This window comes from Salvelinus sp. IW2-2015, linkage group LG7 (assembly GCF_002910315.2).
Source record: "Salvelinus sp. IW2-2015 linkage group LG7, ASM291031v2, whole genome shotgun sequence".
Lineage (NCBI taxonomy): Eukaryota > Metazoa > Chordata > Actinopteri > Salmoniformes > Salmonidae > Salvelinus > Salvelinus sp. IW2-2015.
Genome location: NC_036847.1, coordinates 10,609,395 through 10,631,034, shown reverse-complemented (window position 1 = coordinate 10,631,034; position 21,640 = coordinate 10,609,395). Strand labels below are relative to the sequence as shown.

General features: G+C 41.1%; 1 protein-coding gene across 5 annotated transcripts in view; it reads right to left on the bottom strand.

Annotated features, from left to right (window-relative positions):
• Positions 1-426: 426 nt before the first annotated feature.
• Positions 427-21,640, bottom strand: part of LOC111966366 (potassium voltage-gated channel subfamily KQT member 2) — a 39,127-nt gene continuing 17,913 nt past the window's right edge. Inside the window, exons 9-16 of one of the 5 annotated variants that reach the window (XM_023990944.2) lie at positions 19,981-20,043; positions 19,573-19,602; positions 14,956-15,146; positions 7,655-7,702; positions 6,261-6,363; positions 5,859-5,990; positions 2,172-2,289; positions 427-1,646 (exon numbers count right to left, since the gene is read on the bottom strand). In XM_023990944.2, coding sequence (XP_023846712.1) covers positions 795-1,646; positions 2,172-2,289; positions 5,859-5,990; positions 6,261-6,363; positions 7,655-7,702; positions 14,956-15,146; positions 19,573-19,602; positions 19,981-20,043 — 1,537 coding nt within the window. In that variant the 3' untranslated portion in view covers positions 427-794. Of the gene's footprint in view, positions 1,647-2,171; positions 2,290-5,858; positions 5,991-6,260; positions 6,364-7,654; positions 7,703-14,955; positions 15,147-15,610; positions 15,757-19,572; positions 19,603-19,652; positions 19,800-19,980; positions 20,044-21,640 lie in introns of those variants that run through there. The other 4 variants (XM_023990945.2, XR_002877645.2, XM_023990946.2 and 1 more) reach the window with 4 other exon arrangements.

The following is a 21,640-nucleotide window of genomic DNA, read 5'->3' as shown; positions in this document are numbered from 1 at the left end:
TAAATAAGAGTGTAGAACTGTACGTTGTGTATTACTTTGCGGAACTCATTTAAGGCATGCGTTTCCAGGAGTCAGCGCAGTGTATAAGAAGACCATACGCTTAAGGAGGGTTGTGCAGCTGCATCTATTCTCTATTTGTTTGCGATAATGTTTTCTACCAAGGACTACAGTACATAAACCACAGCACACAACCCATCAGCACATTATAGTTTAGCTTTTAGATTATACTGAATTTGCCGCAAAAAAATGCATGATTCAATCATATACTAATGCCACCGATTTAACTGAGCGCCATATTCAGAATGAAAAATATTAGCAACAATTCAATTCTAATAAAATCGTGTCATACTGGAATAAAACCAACAAGGCAGTGATCATTTTGGAAGGCTCAGCATAACCTAAACATACAGTAGGTGACTTGTACTGTAGGTATAGCCTACTGATGGGCTACTGTATTGACATGTCTTCCAATATCGCCCCACATTTTTTGGTCCAGAGAAATCACTGAGAGTGTTCAGAAAGCGCAGTAGATATTAATCTTTTAACTTAAATCGGCTTCAGTTCACATGAAAAGCATCAACTCAAGCATTTGGGTAATTGAACACAATATCTAAAACAACTCTGATTACCTCAATGGTCATACACATACAATCACACAAGACAGATTCAATTGGGCCATTTTTTGTTTGTGAAAGTTTCAGTGACAAGCGTTAACATATGCAATCTTCTTGATCCTCCCCTCATATCTCAATCCATCCCAGCTCATACTAGGGGCCAGTTATTCTGATTCTAGCCTACTTGAGAGGTGGCCAGATTCTGTCTCCATACCCCCCTGCACCCTCACCGCTGAAGGAGAGGGGCGAGGGGCCGCCAGGGGTGTACAGGTCAGAGTCTGTGTCTGATTCACCCTCAGCAATGAAGGGTCTAACCCTGGCGCAGAGAGATGCCCCTGTTTCTGCCGCCACCCCATTGAAGAACGATGCCCCAAAGAAGTCCTCCTTGGCCTGGGAGATGCTGAACCCACTGAAGGAGCGCTCCAGCTCCTCGTGGTCCACTGATGGGATGGACAAGGACGTGTCACTCTCCGCGGTGGGCAGCGGGGCCACGTCTGGCTGACGCCTCTGCCTCCTGTTGCGCTTCCTGCCCTGGGAGGTGCCCTCCCGGATACTGCTCCCTCCTGCCCCGGAAGATGAGCGCTCGTGGATGGGCGGGGGAGGGGGTGGCAGGCGGAACAGAGAGGGGGAGTGCTCTCCGCTGCCCCCCCCTACAGGTGAGGGGGTGTTGGCCACACTGCTGTTCCAGGCGGGCTGGCTGAGAGGGTGCTGCAGCTGGTGCTCCCAGGAGGTGCAGGGGCGGCTGCGGCTGCCGGAGGGCGTGCCCAAAGACCTGGGCTCCGGGGAGCACTTCTTCCTCTCCACGGAGCGGAGGACCTCGGCAGCGGAGCAGCTCTTCTCCTTCTTCTCCTCCTCTTTCACCGTCTTTTCCTTCTCCTGCTTCTCCTCCTTGCTATCCTTGGGGCTAATGTAAGGGGGTGCCGGGTAGGCTTCCTTGGAGTTGAAATAGGCCTCTGTCTCAGAGCGCGGGATGCCCATGCGCTGTACGTACACGTTGACCAGGAAATCCAGCTTTCTGTCCATGGAGCCCACCTGCAGGAAGAGAGAGAGTCCCATATAATCTCTGCATACTGTGGTGTAGCACGGCAATGCCCATAGACACTGATCTTAGGTCAGTTGGGCCTTTCACACCCAAACGTTTTTAGGATTTTAGGATTTGGCGAGGGTAATCAGATTACAAACAACAAAGATGAACGGCTAAAAGCAATGGGTTAGAATCACCTGCTTTGGGGAGGGGAGGGTAATCTGATCCTAGATCCTAGATCAGATTACACACCACAGAGATGAATGGCTAAAAGCAGCAGGTTAGAATCACCTGCTGGTTGTCGACAAACTGTGGCGATTCATGTTGTATGTTGTATGTTGTATTGTCAGGAAAATTAACAGAAAATGATGGCCGATGTTCTGGTCAGAGGCGACAGGAGTCAGAACGACCACCCCCCTGCTTCTAACTGTTCGTCGACACGGTGTGTTTCGTCTCTAAGGGCATTTCTACCAAGAGCGGGGACTGTTTAGGACAGAGAGGCTGAGATACGGTCAGAAGAACACATGGCTTACCCGTTTCTCCACTTTCATCATACGTCCCATCATGCTGGGGTCCTCCTCCTCTTTCTCCCCGTCACCGCCACCTTTGGCACCTTTATCTGGAGGACCTTTACCAACAATCTGGTCCACTCTGACATTTAGAGAAAGCGATATCGAGGATAAAGCTATTGCTTTGATCCAGAGAGTCAAAGAGTTGTGTTTTTAGCGAAAGGAAACATTATAGAGTAGACTAAGTTCACAATTTAAATTACATTTCCCCCTCTGGATTAGTGAAGCAGGTGTATAAAATTAGAAAGGTAAGACAAAACTAAAATCATGTAGGTGAAGTTAGAGATTGGTCTCTGTAGAGTGCATATGGAATTGGTGCTGAAGAATGATAATGTTCTTTGACGCTGAAAATGGTGAGTTCCAGGCCTCAACAATTCTTGATGGGAAAAAACGACAACTATGAAAACGAGGAGACAATGCATCATGTGGCATGCTTCACTATGTTTCATGCTTCATTTCCACAGCTTCCTAACAGGGGAGCTCTCCCTCTTTCTCCGATACAAAAGCAGCCTTGTTGTGTAAGGCTACATGACTCAGCCCATTGCCTGTGCGTGTGCGCTCTTGGCCTTTTCTTCAGATGAGATGAATACAGTAAAAGAGATTATAAAGGGTAGGGTCATACTTACTCATGACAAGTCGTACAATACATTGTAATGGCATCGTAATGCATTTTGCCTGGATGCTTTAAGTAAAGTGTTACCACTATCACTATAAACTATGAGCAACATTTCCCCCACAACAATATCCACAAACATTATGAAAGAAGCGCGTGAGGGATTGCTCAATCTACTACTTCTGTTATTTTAGTCTTACTAGACTGTAAATCCACTCAGAAGTCGACTGTCTAAAGACATGGTTCGGTCTATCGGGCTTTTGTTGGAGTGATACAATGAGCCGTCATGTAGCCGGAGTTACAAAAGGGCTCTTATTCATCAAAATAAATACATTTGATAGCACTTTACTAGAGTCCCAATTGACGTAAAGACGTATAACAGTTCTACAGTATATAGCAGAGTGACCTAATACCTGTTATAACAGGACATGATAACCTACTACACAATTATGACACAATTTAGTGCCAGAATTGTGTGAGTCAGTTGTCATTATCTGTCATCGTTACAAATTAGGACAGGCATTTTATCATTCTTGTGGCTAATGCGCATTATGCAGCATGACATAAGAATTTCCTTACGTTCTACAGTAATTTACGTATAGGAAAAGTGCAGTCTAGTGACATAACCTAGGACCTTCTGTAGACTTCTTACGGCGAGGAGTAGTTGGGCCAGGAGGCCACACAATCATATCTACCCTGGCAAGGCACATAGAGAAGATGTGAGCGCAACGCAAAATGAAGCAACACATGGGAATCTGACCATATGAAATACATGGACAAATAAGTCTAAATATATTAGCTTCTCAAAAACTTTGTAGCTACCATGGTTATTTATGTCAAAACATAGATCTAACATTGGTTACTTTCTCACCGGTGTGTGACTGGGTTGTCGAGAGAAATAAAGAACCACATTAGCTATGAAATATTGGTTGTTGTTTTAACAGAAATGTACACAGGGCCTACAGTTTCATTGTTGGAATAGATTTACATATGTGTTGGACATGTATCATCTAATCAAAAGAAATGTAGTACTTATTTGAGGGTGAAAAATATATGAAATCGACATTTCCCTTGACTTGTTAAATACTGTTCAAGTGAATTAAGTTGTTTCAAGCTATGAAACATCACGTAAATGTGTCCGTCATCGGGATACGTGCCAGAGGAAGGCATAGCACATAAGGGCGGATGTTAGTTTAGTGATTATCACAACATGCATGTGTCCAGTGACACAACAAAGTATACAGTGACAAGACGGTGTCAAATCTATGCTCTACATTTCTAATCTGCAATACTCCACCAGACTGAATAAGCCTGGACAATTAGGCAGGGCTATTCAATTACGGTCCAAGAAGGGCAAAACATTTCTGGTTTCCCTTTTCAGAGTTGATGCGTTGCAAAATTTTCTGGACGCCTCTTTTTCGATAGAGGATACACTGCCGAATTTCAATGCTGAATTGAGAATGGTGCTTGTTCAATTAAGTTAGATCAAAGAAGAATCAATGTCTGCATGATCACATAATTATTCATTAATATTCGACATAACAGAACTGAATATAATAGCATAATGTAAGATGAAAAAAACCACCTTATTTCTTATGAGATTTTAGGATGATTATTTTTCAAAATTTCTGCGCAGCATGCCCCACTAGGTGTAACCGATGTGAAATGGCTAACTAGATAGCGGTGGTGTGCGCTAGCAGCCTTTCAGTCGGTGACGTCACTTGCTCTTAAACCTTGAAGTCGTGGTTCCCCTTGCTCTGCAAGAGCCGCGGCTTTTGTGGAGCGATGGGTAACGACGCTTCGTGGGTGACTGTTGTTGATGTGTGCAGAGGGTCCCTGGTTCACGCCCGGGTCGGGGCGAGGGGACGCCATAAAAAGTTAAACTGTTAAATTGATGCTGTTGACCCGGATCACTGGTTGCTGCAGAAAAGGAGGAGGTTGAAAGGGGGGTGAGTGTAACGGATGTGAAATGGCTAACTAGGTAGCGGTGGTGCGCGCTAGCAGCCTTTCAGTCGGTGACGTCACTTGCTCTGAAACCTTGAAGTAGTGGTTCCCCTTGCTATGCAAGGGCCGCGGCTTTTGTGGAGCGATGGGTAACGATGCTTCGTGGGTGACTGTTGTTGATGTGTGCAGAGGGTCCCTGGTTCGCGCGAGGGGACGGACGTAAAGTTAAACTGTTACATAGGCAATATACAGTATGTGCTTTGATTAAACACAGGTAGGCTACAGTTTGTTAAATTATTTCACTGTACATAATACAAAAACACTGGAGCCTAGGCCTATATCATTAAAGAAAAATACCAAAATGCATATTCCCATGAAATTGATTGAGATCAAATGGTTGGCATGCAGAAGCTGCATGGACATTTCACTGGTAAAACTTGAAGAATTTATCATTCACAATTGACAGTGAGTAAAGTGGAAAATCTAAAGTGATGGGGAGGGTGAGCACACACATTTGTGCGTAAAGTAGAGGTAAAGAACATAATGGGTGGGGGGCGGAACGGGGCGGTTACCTTTGGTAGCGCAGCCTTCCATTTTTTCCTTCTAATCAAGGACTAATTCAGACCTGGGACACGAGGTACGTAATGTCTCAGGCCAATCAATGACAATTATGTATCATTTAACTACCAGGCTAGAAATACTCCTGGCAGAACTTTGGCACTCCAGGGCTAGTAATTGAATTGCCCTGGTGAAGAATGGCAGCTGTCAATGTGTGTCTACTGATGAAAACCTGGTGGGTCTGTGGATGTTTGAGGTTCAAATAGTATAATAATATTTTCTTCTACCCCCCCTAAATAGTATTTGTTTACTTTCTAATACTTTGAGAGTTTATTGAGCCAACCTTCAGTGCCAGATGGGTGGGTTTGCACATTGATCCTATTATGCCAGACATGCTCAAACAAACACAGCTAAGCTATTATTAAGAACAACATAATTACTATTCGAACACAAGTCTGTTTTGAGGTACATTAAATGTGAGCTATGCTGGGAAAGGGTGTGTGACGATCGGTGAATAAAAGAATGGGGGGTCTTGCCTGGACTGTAGTTGCTTAATCCGACTCAGCATGTCCAAGTGGCCTGCGGAGTACTGCTCTATCACATCCATCACGTCGTATGGCCGTAGGCTCTCCTTAAACCTCCTCTTTGACACCAGAAACCTCATGATGCTGAAGCAGACATTTAGGAAAAATAAAACAGAAATATGTATTTTTCAAAACAAAAGCAGCTGTTGACACACTTTAGTAAGGCAATCATTCAGAAGAATAGAATCAGATTTTCTATCAAATGTATTATAATCGAATTATACTGTGTGCATGTTCATAAACTCAAACAGGCCAACTGCCTTTAAAAATCAGAGGAACTCATTTCTAAAGTGCTAGTTTCTGCACAAGACACTGGGTTCTTCGGGTATAAAGTGAATATAAATCCCCTCTTACATTATTGCCCTAATTGTGACCTTCAACCCAGGAGATAAATCTTGAAGGAATTCACAGTTGCAGTTCTTATCATCCCCAACGTCCTCCCCGGGGAGGCAAGCCTCTATGGAGCAAAGACAAGGACACCACATCAACCACAATGTCAAAGCTTCAACCACTGGCTCCCATACATACTGTAACACCGTTATTGTGTCCAGATTAAGCCAAGCAAAGTTGGTACATAGCCGTTAGCATCAACAGTGCAGTTCAGAGCTTCCAAGCCAGTGTGGAACGTTAGCACTGTTGGCATACCATAGCATTGGTGGAATTCAACGGTATTGATTTGTGAAACAACAACAAAAAGACTGAATGCAGGAATTGAGGGATCTACTACCGAACAGAGGACGTTAAAGTCAAGAATGCTTTCTGATGAGGTCCCCTCCGTCCACCACCAATGACTCCACAGCCATGCATTACCTTACACTGCTAGCAAAACAGGCTCTCTAGTCATCGCAATAGAAATTTCAAGCTAACTAGGCTAACAATCAGGCTATTTAAGTCCTTTTGGTGTTGGTCTGTACTGTAGTGCATACTGATTACAGTACATGCTGGTCTATATTTGGGTAGAATACATTGTTAAAAGGGTCCAGGAAAAAATTAGGAGATGAAATTAAGGTTTCTTCATGCATGTTAAATCAGGAACAAGCTGAACGCACTACGTTTAGAATTATTTACAAGTTATCTTTAGGTTATACTTGTTGGTAACACTTAACTTGAACCCTCTGTCATACAGGCAACTTAACTCGATGATAATTGACCTATGAGTTGTCATAAGCAGTCATAACAACTATAGCATAGCAAGAATTCCTATGGACAGAGGATTTAAGTAAAGTTAGCAAAGTTCAGCAAATTTGGACATGCATGGTTTCAAGGCGTACTGTCATTTGTAAAAGTGAATATAAACAAATACGTTGCGCTTTTGCTTCTTCCCTACAGCCAACCAATAAAATATAATTAGTTCTTACTTATTAACCCCTCAATTGCTGCAAAGAAAAGGAGAGGAGAGATATACAATAATGGTATAAACAAAATGAAAGGCATTTTATAAAACAATGCCAAAACAACACATGTGAACCCACGTATGGAATCCTCAGTAAATTCTCATGTATGGGTACAGTACATGAAGGAAAATCGTAAGACGGCAAATGTTAAGCCATTGAAATCTTTACTATGACATTGTTTCAATGATAGATCTATAGTATCATACAATGCATAGGTATAACGTGAAAAAAGCGATGCAATCTAAGTGTTAAGATGTTAGTTACAACTTATCATTTGATTAAGACACTGATGTAGAATGTTCTCATCATAAATATTAGTTAGCTAGTAATACTAAGGCCAGGGCTGTTTCTAACCTGGAGAACTCTTCAGTCCAAAGTCTTCATCCTGCATTTCAATCAGCACTTTAATGTGCATGCCGCAGAGGAGAACAAACACAACTCATGAGGATCAGCTTGGTCATTCAATATATACACTACCAGTCAAACGTTTGGACACACCTACTCATTCCAGGGTTTTTCTTTATTTTTACTACTTTCTAGAATAATAGTGAATACATCAAAACTATGAAATAACACAGATGGAATCATGTAGTAACCAAGAAAGTGTTAAACAAAGCAAAACATATTTTAGATTTGAGATTCTTCAAAGTAGCCACCAATTGCCTTGATGACAGCTTTGAACCCTGTTGGCATTCTCTCAACCAGCTTCATGAGCTAGTCACCTGAAATGCATTTCAATTAACAGGTGTGCCTTGTTAAAAGTTCATTTGTGGAATTTCTTTCCTTCTAAATGCGTTTGAGCCAATCACTTGCATTGTGACAAGGTAGGGGTGGTATACAGAAGATAGCCCTATTTGGTCAAAGACCAAGTCCATATTATGGCAAGAACAGCTCAAATAAGCAAAGAGAAACAACAGTCCATCATTACTTTAGACATGAAGGTCAGTCAATACGGAAAATTTCAAGAACTTTGAAAGTTTCTTCAAGTGCAGTCGCAAAAACCATCAAGCATTATGATGAAACTGGCTCTCATGAGGAAGACCCAGAGTTACATCTGCTGCAGAGGATAAGTTCATTAGAGTTAACTGCACTTTAGATTGCAGCCCAAATAAATGCTTCACAGAGTTCAAGTAACAGACACATCTTGTCGTGGAATATTCCATTAAAGTGAGAGAGACTTTGTCATTTCTTCAAACAATCATCTTTATTCAATATCGATTAATTATTGCAATAATGAAACCGTCGACCCCACACTCCGAAGTGTGTTGCCGAGTGCTTAACTAATAATGAATAAACAGATGATATATAGGACTTAAAAATGCTTGGTCAGCGCTGGTTACAGTACTCCCATAAGCCACCTTGGTTATCTACACGGGAAGTTGTTTTACCCCAAACCCGGTTTAGTTTCCCAGATGCCAGGAAGATGAGACAATGAGAGATTGTTATATACTCCTTCATGCTATCTCCATCTCGTGTCACAAACACCACATATTGTCTATGAAATTCCAACTTTAGGTTTTTAATCACCAAGTCATTGTCAGCTCAAGATATCTCTAGCAAAACCCATTTCCTTGACCATATGCCCAGACTAACAGCAGGAAGCTAAAGTGGAAACCATCTCTTTACAGAAACACAGAATTAAACAGAATAGAAACGTCTTCCTATTTGTTCAGTTTTAATTGCTAACTATTAATATCAAACAAATTAGGTAAATACGCAATTTTTCTATGACAATCTCAACAGGCGACTGCGTGAATCAGGCCTTCAATGTCAAATTGCTGCAAAGAAACCACCAATGATAAGAAGAGACTTGCTTGGACCAAGAAACATGAACAATCGACATTAGACCGGTGGCAATCGGTCCTTTGGTCTGATGAGTCCAAATTTGCGATTTTTGGTTCCAACAAGCCATGTCTTTGTGAGACGCAGAGTAGGTGAACGGATGATCCCACCGTGAAGCATGGAGGAGGTGGTATGAGGGTGTGGGAGTGCTTTGCTGGTAAAACTGTCTGATTTATTTAGAATTCAAGGCACACTTAACCAGCATGGCTACCACAGCATTCTCCAGCGATACGCCATCACATCATCTGGTTTGTGCTTAGTGGGACTATCATTTGTTTTTCAACAGGACAATTCCCCAACATACCTCCAGGCATGTAAGGGCTATTTGACCAAGAAGGAGAGTGATGGAGTGCTGCATCAGATGACCTGGCCTCCACAATCACCCGACCTGAACCCAATTGAGATGGTTTGGGATGAGTTGGATCACAGAGTGAAGGAAAAGCGGCCAACAAGTGCTCAGCATATGTGGGAACTCCAAGACTGTTGGAAAAGCATTCCAGGTGAAGCTGGTTGAGAGAATGCCAAGAGTGTGCAAACCTGTCATCAAGGCAAAGGGTGGCTACTAAGAAGAATCTAACATATATTTTGATTTGTTTAACACTTTTTCGTTTACTAAATTATTCCATATATATTATTTAATAGTTTTGGTGTCTTCACTATTATTCTACAATGTAGAAAATAGTAAAAATAAAGAAAATCCCTTGAATGAGTAGGTGTCCACACTTTTGACTGGTACTGTGTGTATATATATATATATATATATATATATATATATATATATATATATATATAACAACATATATATATATATATATACACACATATATATATATAATATACACACATATATATATATATAATACACACATACATATATATATATACACACATACATATATATATATATATATATATATATACACACACACATATATAGATATATATTATATATATTATGTTTATATAATATATATCACACACACACATATATGTTAGATATGTTATATATATTATATATAACACACCACACACAAAAGTATGTGGACACCCCTTCAAATTATATATATATATATATATATATATATATATATATATACACACACAAAGGTATGTGGACACCCCTTCAAATTAGTGGATTCAGCTAGTTCAGCCACACCTGTTGCTGACAGGTGTATAAAATCAAGCACACAGCCATGCAATCTCCACAGACAAACATTGGCAGTAGAATGGCCTTACTGAAGAGCTCACTGACTTTCAACGTGGCACCGTCATAGGATGCCACCTTTCCAACAAGTCAGTTCGTCAAATTTCTGCCCTGCTAGAGCCGCCCCAGTCAACTGTAAGTGCTGTTATTGTGAAGTGGAAATGTCTAGGAGCAGCAATGGCTCAGCAGCGAAGTGGTAGGTCACACAAGCTCACGGAACGAGAAAATCATCTGTCCTCGGTTGCAACACTCACTACAGAGTTCCAAACTGCGACTGGAAGCAACGTCAGCAAAGTAACTGTTCATCAGGAGCCAAGTGTCGGCCTGAGTGGTGTGAAAGGTTCGACAAACAGGTGTCCACATACAAGTGTCCGTTATTCCAGAGGACGAGTCCCTGTAATTCTTCATTTTTAAATAAATTGAAAGTTATGTCAGAAGCCTGGAGGTTTTTTCTAGGTGTGAAGATATTTCAAGTCCAGGGGATAACATTGCTACACTAATAACAGGAGCTTGGTTTCCAAGTTTCGAAACCATACCAAACCATATTTGGTATAGTGTCACCATAAAATTAGAATTGAGGAAGTGTGAACATAATCATTAGGATATTTTTGTGATCCGCAGCAGACATCCTAAATTCTCTAGCTCTTCTTCAGATGAGCTAAACAGTCAACTTGCACTTGAGATGTGTTTTAAGGCTGAAAAAGGGAACTTTCCAAAAGTTTAGGTCAGTTGAATGCTGCTTTGCCATCTATTAAGAGCAAGGTTAACATTAAATAAGCGCAATATTTTTTACTAATGCATTTGGCAATATTCAATTAATACGCACAAAATGTATAAATAAAAGCAATGACCGTGAAAGTTCATACATGTAAGCCCTTCGTATATAGGCCCTACAGCTGACGTCGGAACTTTACATACACTTAGGTTGGAGTCATTAAAACTATTTTTTTAACCACTCCACACATTTCTTCTTAACAAACTATAGTTTTGGCAAGTCGGTTCGGACATCTACTTTGTGCATGACACAAGTCATTTTTCCAACAATTGTTTACAGACAGACTATTTCACTGTATCACAATTCCAGTGGGTCAGAAGTTTACATACACTAAGTTGATTGTGCCTTTAAACAGCTTGGAAAATTCCAGAAAATTATGTCATGGCTATTTGACATCATTTAAGTCAATTGGAGGTGTACCTGTGGATGTATTTCAAGGCCTAGCTTCAAACTCAGTGCCTCTGCTTGACATCATGGGAAAATCAAAAAAAATCTGCCAATCAACCTCAGAAAAAGAATTGTAGACTTCCACGAGTCTGGTTCATCCTTGGGAGCAATTTCCAAACGCCTGAAGGTACCACGTTCACCTGTACAAACAATAGTACGCAAGTATAAACACCACGGGACCATGCAGCCGTCATACCACCCAGGAAGGAGACGTGCTCTGTCTCCTAGAGATGAGCGTACTTTGGTGCGGAAAGTGCAAATGAATCCCAGAACAATAGCAAAGGACCTTGTTTCCTCCAGCATCTTCACAGGAACAAAGGTATCTACATCCACAGTATAACGAGTACTATATCAACATAACCTGAAAGGCCGCTCAGCAAGGAAGAAGCCACTGCTCCAAAACCGCCATAAAAAAAGCCAGACTACAGTTTGCAACTGCAAATGGGAAAAAAATAGGATACTTTTTGGAGAAATGTCCTCTGGTCTGATTAAACAAAAATAGAACTGTTTGGCCATAATGATAATTGCAAGCCGAAGAACACCATCCCAACCATGAAGCATGGGGGTGGCAGCATCATGTTGTGGGGGTGCTTTGCTGCAGGAGGGACTGGTGCACTTCACAAAATAGATGGCATCATGAGGCAGGAAAACTACGTGGATATATTTAAGCAACATCTCAAGACATCAGTCAGGAAGTTAAAGCTTGGTCGCAAATGGGTCTTCCAAATGGACAATGACCCCAAGCATACTTCCAAAGTTGTGGCAAAATGRCTTAAGGACAACAAAGTCAAGGTATATTGGAGTGGCATCACAAAGCCCTGACCTCAATCCTATAGAAAATGTGTGGGTAGAACTGAAAAAGTGTGTGCGAGCAAGGAGGCCTACAAACCTGACTCAGTTACACCAGCTCTGTCAGGAGGAATGGGCCAAAATTCACCCAACTTATTGTGGGAAGCTTGTGGAAGGCTACCCCAAACGTTTGACCCAAGTTAAACAATTTAAAAGCAATGCTACCAAATACTAATTGAGTGTATGTAAACTTCTGACCCACTAGGAATGTGATGAAATAAATAAAAGCTGAAATAAATCATACTCTACTATTATTCTGACATCTCACATTCTTAAAATAAAGTGGTGATCCTAACTGACCGAAGACAGGGAATTTTTACTAGGATTAAATGTCAGGAATTGTGGAAAAACTGAGTTTAAATGGTTTTGGCTAAGGTGTATGTAAACTTCCGACTTCAACTGTATATATAGGCTATGCGCAGCACTTTGTTCAATTTATCAAATAATTTATTGTTTTCTTGCTCAAACCGTGATCAACACCTGTCAAACGCAGACATTTCTCTCAAAACACAGGGATGTCGATTCGCACGGGAATAGTATTGCCAGTGGACCTTAAAGTTTGCCAAAAAACAGTAGGTTATTCTGGCTGTAAATGTAAAAATTAAGACATAACAGATTCGGACAGGACTAAAATTACAGATGGTGTTTTGTGCTCGTTCACATACTTACATTACCCGCCCACCCCCAGTAAAACAAACCCTGTTTAAATAAGGCTTAAGATGTTTGGTGTAGTATTTCTCATGTGAAAAACATTGCATGACAACAATCACTTCATTGAAGAATCCCGTCCATAGTTCCCACTTCTACTAGGAGTAGTATCGTTGACCAATCACCGACGAACGGGCATTGACTTTGGCAACCTTACTCGCAACCTTACTCTGCATCCAATCTGCATTGTCTGACTCCAACATTAGTGCATCTTCCACACACTAGACCATAATTAAAGATGCATGCTGGGATCTTAAGCACTTACTGTATGAAGTGGAATTAGTAAATTATCACACGAATTGCAACAAGTAACATATCATACATGCAGGACGTAACATATCATACAAAATGGATGACGTAGTACACAATTGTGCAACATTTTCAGGGAACCATTTTTGGCTTGTGAGCACTACTTTCAAAACAACTGGCTGAAATGATACAAAAGTCCTGGAGCATCACTTTAATGAAGTGCCATTGGCACATCCCTTAAAGCCTACAGTTGGCACGCTGGGTGACAGCTGGCATGGGGCCACAGAGTAAAACGTCCTTGCACATCCTCTGAACTCCAAGTTGAGGACATACAGTAGAGCTAACGACAACAACAGAAGGTAGTCCAGTAGATAACTATAGTCAAACAGAATGCTAGTCAGATAGTCAAACTGATGTCTAGTTCGGAAGGTAGCTAGGGAACCTGAAAGCTATACAGGTAGATACAGTATGCCTCTCAGGCAGATAGTAAAAGTCAAAATGCTAGTCAAGTAGCTAGAATGCTTGTCAGGAAGACAGCTGGTCAAACATAATGCTAGTCAGGTAGACAAAGATAAACAAATTGGTATTCCATTAGATGTCTAGTCAAACAGAATGCTAGTCATGTAGACAACTATTTTTACAGAATGGTATTCAGTTAGATGGCTAGTCAAACAGAGATCTAGTCATGTAGACCAGGGATTCCCAAACTCATTCCACGTTTCGGTTTTTGCCCCAACACTACACAGCTGATTCAAATAATCAAAGCTTGATGATGAGTTGGTTATTTGAATCAGCTGTGTAGTGCTAGGGGGAGAAGAAAAAAAACATGCACCCAGGGGAGGGCCCCAGAACCGAGTTTGGGAAACCCTGATGTAGACAACTAGTTTTACAGAATAGTATTCAGTTAGATGAATAGTCAAACACAAATGCTAGTCATGTAGACAACTAGTTTTACAGAATAGTATTCAGTTAGATGAATAGTCAAACAGAAATGCTAGTCATGTAGACAACTAGTTTCACAGAATGTATTTAGTTACATGTCTAGTCAAACAGAATGGTAGGCAGGTAGTAGCTTGTCCAACAAAACGCTAGCGCTTGTCAAAGAGAATGTTAGAAAATAGAATTCACAGGTTCACATGCTCACAATGGTTAAACACATTCATTGGACGATTGATCTAGGAGTTAGGCCTAATTAGCTAGGCAGATAGCGTATTTTCAAATATAATACTAGTCAAGAAGATAGCTAATTATCTTCTTGACTTGCATTATATTTGAACATATGTTGTCAAGAAGATAATAAGCTATTTGACTAGATATTTTCTTGCCTCGCATTATATTTGGTATCTGCCAAGCTAATTAGGTCCAACTCCTTGGACAATCGTCCAATGAATGTTTGTGAGCATATGCACTGTTTTCTTTGTCTTTTGCATATCTGACAGTGTACTGTACTGCATAGCCTACTTTGCAACGGTGTAATGTCCATATAGAAATATTACAATATTGTTATTATCTAAAGAAGATAAGCTAATCAAACAGAATGCTAGTCATATAACCAGTGGTGCAGATTTAGAATCTCCTCACCCTCTGAGTTTTGGCGCGAGGTGCTGCCCCTGGCACGGAAAGCATGCATGGCCCCTTGGGCCCGGTCAGCAAAGCTCCAGCTCGGCCCTCCCTCTGCCCCGTCTTCAGGCCCAGGGGACTGGGACCTCCCTGTGGCCCCAGCCATCTTGGAAGGACTAGGATACACCTTGTCCTTTAGGCTAGGCTTCCGGCTACAGGGAGCGGAGAAGGAAACACAGAACGGCGTGAGAGGGAGATAGATATGGATGGATGATGCATCTTTTTCTGAGATGTAAGGATAATCCTGTGGGTTTGAGTTCCCATGGTGATATGACTCATGTGCATACTGTGCAGTATAAGAGCAATATAGGGCTGTGTGGAACAAGAGTTACTTTCGACATATTGTCTAGGCTGTGTTCACTATGTCTAGTTCAAGTATCATATGGGTAGGGAAACTAAAATAGCTTGGCAGTGTCAATGTGTCAACAAGCAGTTATTAATCAAGAATACATTTTAGTCAACTTCAGTAATGATGTGGGCTTGACCATGTTGGCTATTCTCACTCATAAATATAGCATGTTAACATGCAGCCACTTACTGTATACCTATACCTGCTTATACATAAAGTAGTAATGTGATGTGAGCATAGTGTGATGTCTGAGATATGTCTGTGCGATTAAAGGTCTTACCTCTTACGGTAACTTAAAATGAGGCAATGTCCTACAGCGGAAGGAGCCTTTTCCGTGTGCACATAGTCGAGCATTCGGTCAGGCAAGCAGCAGAAGCAACAAGCAAGCATGCATGGGAAGCACAGTGATAGGCCTCAAAAAGAAAAAGAAGGGTTGTCATCTCTATGCAAAAAGTAATCATGTCATGCAGTCAGGGTTAACCATCATGTCTCCGACTGTACTGTATGTGGGAATCATTTCAAAGGAAATGCTTGTTAGATACCAACGTAAAAGGCATGTTGTTTTCTTGCTTTTCAACAAAAGTTGCCAAAGGGCTGACTGAGCAAAAAGCCAACAAGCGAAAAAAGAAACTGCATAAGAGAAACAACAAATCAATGCTCTGTCACAAAAACTAAGACGTATATCTGTATTTTCTAGGAAACTTTTCAGGTAAATGTGCAGAAAATATTCCATTTTTTTACTTCAAAGAAAAAGTGAATGTCTATATGCTATGTGGATAATTAAATGTTACATTTGACTGATTCTCAATAGCTGAGGGGGATTAAAAAGAGTCAGCTAGTCATGTGTTTCATCTACTCAGCTGAACATGTGTCAAAAGCGGGAAAATATAGGAACAGAGAGGAACGTAAGGACAGGTATATAGAGACTTAAATACTTGCAGTGCAGATGTTAGTATCTGTGCAACAGTACCTATAGGTTCTCGGGCAGCACCCACAAAGCATGTCGTCTTTGTGTGCATGGTCAATACTGGACATTGGAGAGCGAGATAGTGGAATGGTGGGCAGTAGAGGAGACACAAAAGATAACAGTGATGGAGGAATTAAGTGCATCTGAAAAATGAAGTGGCTGGCCTTGTAATGTCCTACAATGTCCTTGTAATGGTCAGTAAAAGGATGATATGATGCAAGAATGAGCAATGATCGAAGATGAGGAATGGTTGAAGACTTAGAACATATTCTAAGTACTTTGATTAATCAGACAATAATGGGAGAAAAAAAACTGTTTGGAATGATGTGACGAATCGGTTATAATTTTATAACAGTGGGGACTTACACAATAACACAGACCAAAATACTGCATTATTAATGCAAGACCAGGGGATGGAACCAGTTCAGGGAACAGAACTGAAAACAGGAAAATAAACTTACTTAATAAAACTAAGATATTATAATGGTAAAGCGAGCGTTGAGCCTTTTCCTTTCCAATGATGTTTACACGTTTCGGTTGCACCTTGAATCACATACTGTAAATTTAACACCCTCTACTTATTTCCAATAGGATTTGTATTTATTTGTTCAAGGAACAGAAACAGAACCTGGAACAAAAGTGATCCATACCGTTCTGGAAAATAAACATTCCAGGAATAATTTTTTTGTCCCACAAAAAAACGCAACAAAGCGTCTATGCAAAGCCCTCTGTCACGCAGAAACAGTAGGCAGAAATATCTACAGTCCACTACAGCATTGGCTGTTAAATGTAATCGTTCTACAAATCGCAATGACATGGCCTTACAGTGACCCATTATGAAATTCATATATGTTACTGCTCTAGAGTGTTCTCTATGCCAGTGGGGTAATTAACACATTTCAAATGTTGATCTTGGGAAAGGACCTAGAATTGTGGATAAAAGCTTAATGTTGGCAGTGAGGGCAAAGTGAGCTTAGCTAGGGCAGTGGTTCCCAAACTGTCGGGGGTGCGGGGGTCCCCACCCCCTCAAATAAATATATCTATAAATAGGTAAAAAATATTTATAGAGTACCAGTCAAAAGTTTGAACAACCCTACTCATTCATGGGTTTATCTTTATTTGTACGATTTTCTACATTGCAGAATAATAGTGAAGACATCAAAACTATGAAGTAACACATATTGAATCATGTATTAACCACCCCAAAAAAGTGTTAAACAAATCAAATAATATTTAATATTTGAGATTCTTCAAAGTATCTTTATCTTGATGACAGCTTTGCACACTCTTGGCACTCTCAACCAGCTTCATGAGGAATGCTTTTCCAACAGTCTTGAACGAGTTCCCACATATGCTGAGCACTTGTTGGCTGCTTTTACTTCACTCCATGGTCCAACTCATCCCAAACCATCGCAATTGGGTTGAGGTCAGGTGATTGTGGAGGCCAGGTCATCTGATGCAGCACTCCATCACTCTCCTTCTTGGTCAAATAGCCCTTACACAGCCTGGAGGTGTGTTTGGGTCACTGTCCTGTTGAAATACTAATGATAGTCCCACTAAGCACAAACCAGATGGGATGGCGTATAGCTGGAGAATGCTGTGGTAGCCATGCTGGTTAAGTGTGCCTTGAATTCTAAATAAATCATGACAATGTCACCAGCAAAGCACCCCCACACCATCACACCTCCTCCTCCATGCTTCACGTTGGGAACCACACATGCGGAGATCCTCCGTTCACCTACTCTGTGTCTCACAAAGACATGGCGGTTGGAACCAAAAATCTAAAATTTGGACTAGTCAGACCAAAGGACAGATATCCACTGGTCTATGTCCATTTCTTGTGTTTCTTGGCCCAAGAAAATCTCTTCTTATTGGTGATTCCCGCAGTCTCTTCTGAACAATTGATGTTGAGATGTGTCTGTTACTTGAACTCTGTGAAGCATTTGTTTTGGGGTTGCAATATGAGGTGCAGTTAACTCTAATGAACTTATCCTCTGCAGCAGAGGTAACTCTGGGTCTTCCTTTCCTGTGGCAGTCCTCATGAGAGCCAGTTTCATCATAGCGCTTGATGGTTTTTGCAACTGCACTTTAAGAAACTTTCAAAGTTCTTGAAATGTTCTGGATTGACTGACCTTCATGTCTTGAAGTAATGATGGACTGTCGTTTCTCTTTGCTTATTTGAGCTGTTCTTGCCATAATATGGACTTGGTCTTTTACCAAATAGGGCTATCTTCTGTATACTACCCCTACTTTGTCACAACGCAAGTGATTGGCACAAACGCATTTAGAAGGAAAGAAATTCCACAAAAAGACGTTAATTGAAATGCATTCCAGGTGACAAGCTCATGAAGCTGGTTGAGAGAAGGCCAACAGTGTTCAAAGCTGTCATCAAGGCAAAGGGTGGCTACTTTGAAGAATCTCAACTATAAAAACCATTTATTTGGTTAACACTTTTTTGGTTACTACATGATTCCATATGTGTTTTTATTGTTATGATGCCTTCACTATTATTCTACAATGTAGAAAGTAGTAAAAATAAAGAAAAACCCTTGAATGAGTAGGTGTGTCCAAACTATTGACTGGTACTGTATATTTATTTAAGGAACTCATCCTGCTATCAAATTAATTTTGAAGGTTGTAATAGGTTTTTTAGCCCATAGATTTTGTTTTAAGGTTTGAGTCACTCAAATATCACATGAATACACATTAGACATTGCAAGAAAATTAGCTTTAAAACTGCAACATTTTCTCTGCACCCCATGGCAAAACATGTAGAATTACAGGAAATAAGCTTTGAACCTGCACATTTTTCTCTCCGCCAACAAGAGGTGTGTGAACAGTTTGTGTCACGAACAGTGCCTGTGCCCATAGAAATAGATGGGAGGGCGCGGATGTTTCCCAATGCTGGAAGGGGGGCCTGAATAAAATAGTGTGGGAACCCCTGAGCTAGAGCACTGTGGGTAAATGTAAGGCCACTGTTCTTGAAGGAGGATCTTATAAAAAAGGTACATCCATATCTGACACACATTGTAAAAAAACAAGACTCATCAAAACCTTGGTCCTTTCTGCCCCGGGACACACACACACACACACACAACACACACAAACACAACACACACACACACACTTCCCTCCCTCCCTCCCTCCCTCCCTCCCTCCCTCAAGAAGAGTGCCTCAGCAGCTTTGAGCAGAATTGAAGTAAAGCCAAAAGGGGATAGAAGAAGTGTGTGGTAAAACAACAAAGTCTGGTTGAATAACAGACCTGGGGGAGGCTTCTGTCTGAGAGTCCTTCCTTTGTTTCCAGACAAATGAAAAAGACACACACAGAGACACACACACATGCATTTCCGTGACAAATCCCAACGGGCAGCATTATTTAGGTTACTAAGGTCAGAAAGGGAAGGACAAGGGTGAATATCTGAAAAAGTCAACAGCAGTAGCTATGTATCATTAAGACCATCAGGATTTAGCATTTGGGTAAGCAAGCACCTGTCAAGTAGCAAGGGGAAAAAAGAGAAACAGAGTTGTCAAGGCAATGACTTAATCGGGTGATTAGCACTAAGTTACTGCAGCCCTGAGACACCACGAGACTATGAATTCAGGGGAGATTCTCCAAAAAGTAAGAATTCTCCATTCACATAATCATCATCCTCCTACTGTATATTCAGACCTGCTGAAGGATTTGGCCTTCAGATTCCTCAGGAGGTCCAGTTGATTGAGGGGGGGTATGAGTCTGGAGAGAGAAGATGAGACGTTTTTCATGATCTTTTATACATCCCACTGGAAGGCTAGTGCATGTCTTTCTAAAAAAACAAATTACCTCTAAGTTCAGTGGCCCTCTAGTCTGGAGCATTGAAGCCTAACATTATACTGTTTCAAAATAGAACCATTCCTTTGACACTGCTGCACAGAATACTGTATGTAGCTCTAAAATGAAATAAAAAGCAGAAAGCTGCTTTGAGAAAGCCAAATATTGCAGTCGGCAGATTAATTTCCCAATGATTCCAACAGACTTAGAAGGTAAACAGAGTGATTCATTTTCAAAGTAGCTACAGTGCCTTCAGAAAGTATTCATATGTCCTTGACTTATTCCACATCTTGTTGTGTTACAGCCTGAGCTCAAAATGGATTAAATATTTTTTTCTCTCTCATTTATCTACACACAATAACCCATAACGACAAACTGAAATTTTAGATGAAAAAACAAATGAAATACAGAAATGTCAAATTTATGTAAGTGTTTACACCCCTGAGTCAATACTTTGTAGAAGCACGTTTGACAGCTATTACAGCTGTGAGTCTTTCCCCACCTGCATTGTGCAACATTTGCCCATTGTTATTTTCAAAATTCTTCAAGCTCTGTCAAATTTGTTGTTGATCATTGCTAGACAACCATTTTTAGGTCTTGCCATAGATTTTCATGCAGATTTAAGTCAAAACTGTAACTCAGCCACTCAGGAACATTCACGGTCTTCTTGGTAAGAAACTCCAGTGTAGTTTTGGCCTTGTGTTTTAGGTTATTGTCCTGCTGAAAGGTGAATTAATCTCCCAGTGTCTGGTGGAAAGCAGACTGAACCAGGTTTTCCTCTATGATTTTGCCTGTACTTAGCTCCATTCCGTTTATTTTTTTATCCTGAAAAACTCCCCAGTCCTTAATGATTACAAGCATACACATTACACGGAACGGGTCCCCAAAAAGTTCTACAGCTGCACCATCGAGCGCATCCTGACCGGTTGCATCACCACCTAGTATGGCACCTGCTCGGCATCTGACCGTAAGGTACAAGAGGGTAGTGCGTACGGCCCAGTACATCACTGAGGCCAAGCTTCCTGACATCCAGGACCTATATACTAGGTGGTGTCAGAGGACTCCAGTCACCCAAGTCATAGACTGTTCTCTCTGCTACCGCACGGCAAGCGGTACAGGAGCGCCAAGTCTACAACCAAAAGGCTCCTTAACAGCTTCTACCCACAAGCCATAAGACTCCTGAACAGCTAGTCAAATGGTAATCCGGACTATTTGCATTGCCTGCCCCCCCCCCCCCCCCMMCCCYCTTCTACGCTGCTGCTACTCTCTGTTATTGTCTATGCATGGTCACTTTAATAACTCTACCTACATGTACATATTACCTCAATTACCTTGACACTGGTGCCCCCTAACATTGACTCTGTACCGGTACCCCCTGTATATAGCCCCGCTATTGTTATTTACTGATGCTCTTTAATTATTTGTTATTCTTATCTCATACTTATTTATTATTTATTTTTAGATATATTTTGGGGGGTATTTTCTTAAAGCTGCATTGTTGGTTAAGGACTTGTAAGTAAGC